This window comes from Bremia lactucae, linkage group LG7 (assembly GCF_004359215.1).
Source record: "Bremia lactucae strain SF5 linkage group LG7, whole genome shotgun sequence".
NCBI classification, from domain to species: domain Eukaryota; phylum Oomycota; class Peronosporomycetes; order Peronosporales; family Peronosporaceae; genus Bremia; species Bremia lactucae.
In genome coordinates this window covers 3,771,154-3,774,176 of record NC_090616.1, presented here as the reverse complement: position 1 = coordinate 3,774,176, position 3,023 = coordinate 3,771,154, and the positions used below count along the sequence as shown (strand labels likewise).

General features: G+C 42.4%; 1 protein-coding gene across 1 annotated transcript; it reads left to right on the top strand.

Moving 5' to 3' along the window:
- Positions 1-521: 521 nt before the first annotated feature.
- Positions 522-2,704, top strand: CCR75_008651 (uncharacterized protein; the record flags this gene model as incomplete). The annotated part of the gene is made up of 2 exons (XM_067966701.1): positions 522-2,065; positions 2,480-2,704. Exons 1-2 carry the CDS (start codon positions 572-574, stop codon positions 2,702-2,704), a joined length of 1,719 nt encoding a protein of 572 aa, XP_067814783.1. The 5' UTR covers positions 522-571.
- Positions 2,705-3,023: the final 319 nt, after the last annotated feature.

Below are 3,023 nucleotides of genomic sequence, written 5' to 3'. Positions count from 1 at the left end.
CTGGCGGCGACCATATTCGATTCCCATAATAAACGGGTTTTAAGCAACTATTTTTTTTAAAATTGGATAAAAGGTATTTTGCCCATAAAGTAAATGTACCACAACAACGGTTCTCCAGCCGATGTGTGCCCCATTACAGCAGCTTTAGAAATGCCCGCTTACAAGTGCCGAATATATGTCGGCTTCTTTCCTAGAAGGCTAATAAAATTTGGCATGAAGATATTATTCACTTGAACACTTTCAACTAATACTGAATTTATCGAAATGATTTAAGAAGCTATATTTTCATAAGCATTCCCGATTTACCAAGAATAAAGTGATTGTTTTATCGACCTGAATGTCGACAATTGTTGAAATGTACAACGCATAACTTCAATACATCATTTCTTAAAGAAATAGCCTTTATATATACATATAATGATAATAAATTTACACGGTCATCAGCACTTAATAAATTGTCCGAGTGCGGTACAACTCCAGAATGTAAATAGATACATCTTGTAGATTTTATTGAAATTAAGTTGATTGCGTCGTCGGTGCCGATCCATTGCAGCTTCCAGCACTCTCGGTGATGGTTCAAGACGTGGAAACGCGTACAGCAACATCTTATTGCAACTTATTATCACGCTGCGAAAGCTTCCAGAAAGGCAAAGTGGCGATTACAGATGCAAATTTACCGAAAGATGTGGCGGCCACCTTAGCTGCACACTCTGACATGACATTTAGCGACTTAGATGACGTCGTTAAAGAAAGAATACTATGGGCTCACGACTGCATGCTCGCTAATGACTTTATCAACAAAAGCAGCCTCCTGTTATACGTCTCCACTCGCTGCTACAACGAATCATCAGTAGGTGCAACGATGGAAAGTGTAAGCGTCTCAAACAACAAATTTTTAGCACATTGTGAGGCCATGCCTTGCAGCTCATATGATCAGTTTACGGATACTAAGTTGTTGTCCAAATTAATAAGTCTTTTTCAGTGTGCAACTGGGAAAGCGTCCGCCATGGTGACCCTCCGGCCGTATGCTGCATTAAGCAGCGTCAACGCCAGCATCGTGGCAATCTCTCAGATCTATCTATCCAATATCTCACGTAGTGACAAGCCAGAGAGTTTACGGGTTTATTTAATTTCTATACAAAATCAACACGCAAGTGTGTCAGGTGCTCAGAACGTAACGGACGCAATGATTCCGTGCTTGAGACTCCAGGTTGTAACGAATGTCGAGAAATTATCGAACTTTCGCAAACCGATTGTGAATAAAACTTTAGTGAATAGTATTTTAGCTCCAAAACGAATATTGCGAGTTTACATCGAGTCGAACAGTATTGGGTCGCTAAATGATGGTGACAGTCGCTGGGAGCTGACAGTCTTTGCCGGTATCGTTATGCTTATAATCATCCTTATGTTGGGAGCTTGTTGTTGGTATCGCAAGGAAAAAACAGAAAAAACGGAGCCGATATCAGAGGCAACACCAAAGCCGAGTCAGAATCCAAGTACGACTCCGCCATTGGGCTTTATTTCTCGTATAATGGGACAATGTGAGAAAAACCGTGAAAGCGGTAGCGTGGACACTGCAAATATCAGGAGTGTGCCATTAAATCAAGGTCGACGATCATCTTGGTACAATTTTGTTAATATGAGTAATCGCGGCTCCATGATATGTGGACGTCGGTCTCCATTTTCTGGTTCGTGGCTGGCAAGGCGAGGCAAAAGTGTAAGTGAATACTGCAAAGAATCGGAGATTTTAAATGCATTTCTAAATCACCCAAAAGTCGTTGCAAAACGCATAACCTTTGATGAGCTCAGATTTATACGTATACTTTCAAAGGGAGCATACGGCGAGGTATGGCTTGGTCAGTACGAAAAGCGGCAAGTAGCGATTAAAATGCTCTTGCTGGAAAAATGCCAACTTACGCGCAGTATTGAGGAATTTGCTGGAGAAATTCAATTGATGTGTACACTGCAGCACCGAAATATTGTTTCCTTATGTGGTGTGAGCTGGTACCAGCTACAAAATCTATGCGCAATCTTGGAGTACATGGAAGCAGGCGACTTAAATGAGGTGCTTGAAAAAAACCGAGAGCGATTTACCTGGCAGCATGAGAAAATTTCAATTGCCATGGATATTGCGGAAGGTTTGGTTTACTTACATAGCTTGCGACCTGTAGTCGTGCATCGAGACCTTAAGTCCAAGAACGTGCTACTCGACTGCGAATATCATGCCAAGTTAAGCGATTTCGGTGTCAGTCGCGAGACTTTAATTAACGAAACCATGACCTTAGGAGTGGGAACCTTATTGTGGACTGCGCCAGAGATTATCGAAGGCAAGAAATACTCAGAAAAAGCCGATATTTACTCGCTTGGTGTCGTGCTTTCAGAGATGGATACATGCGAAATTCCCTTTTCGGACGTCAAATCCACCAAGGGTGGGCGTTTGCCAGGCATGCAGCTCGCGCAACTTGTTCGACTGGGGAAGATTCGTGTGTCTCTGCGCGACGACTGTCCATCCAGTCTACGGGAATTAATAATGGACTGTACACAATTAGATACCGAGGCACGACCTAGCTCGATGCAAGTGGCTTATACACTTAAAAGCATTATCGCTCCGATGTTACGGCTGTCAGTATCGACAGCTACGACCTCTTTTCCTGATAGCGACCCCTCCAGCGATGCGACGACATTCGCCAACTGTCAGTCGTAATTGAATGAAGCTGAATCTTCCTTTGATTTATGGGAGCCTTGGAATGATTTTGTTTTTTGCGTATTGTAATTACCGCGACTCGAGACTTCGCAATTTGAGTTGGATATCTTTTCAGTCTACATTAAACATTGTGAGCATACTATGACATCATTTGTGGATCTGACGCCTTAACGAACTATGCATCTCAATTATTGTCTACCGTGTACGACTTACCGTGCACGACATTGGCTGAGAAATAATGCGTCGTGAACACTTACCGTTCCATTCTAGGCTAGGAACATACATAAAGCGAAATTGGAAGCCTAAGATTCATTAATGT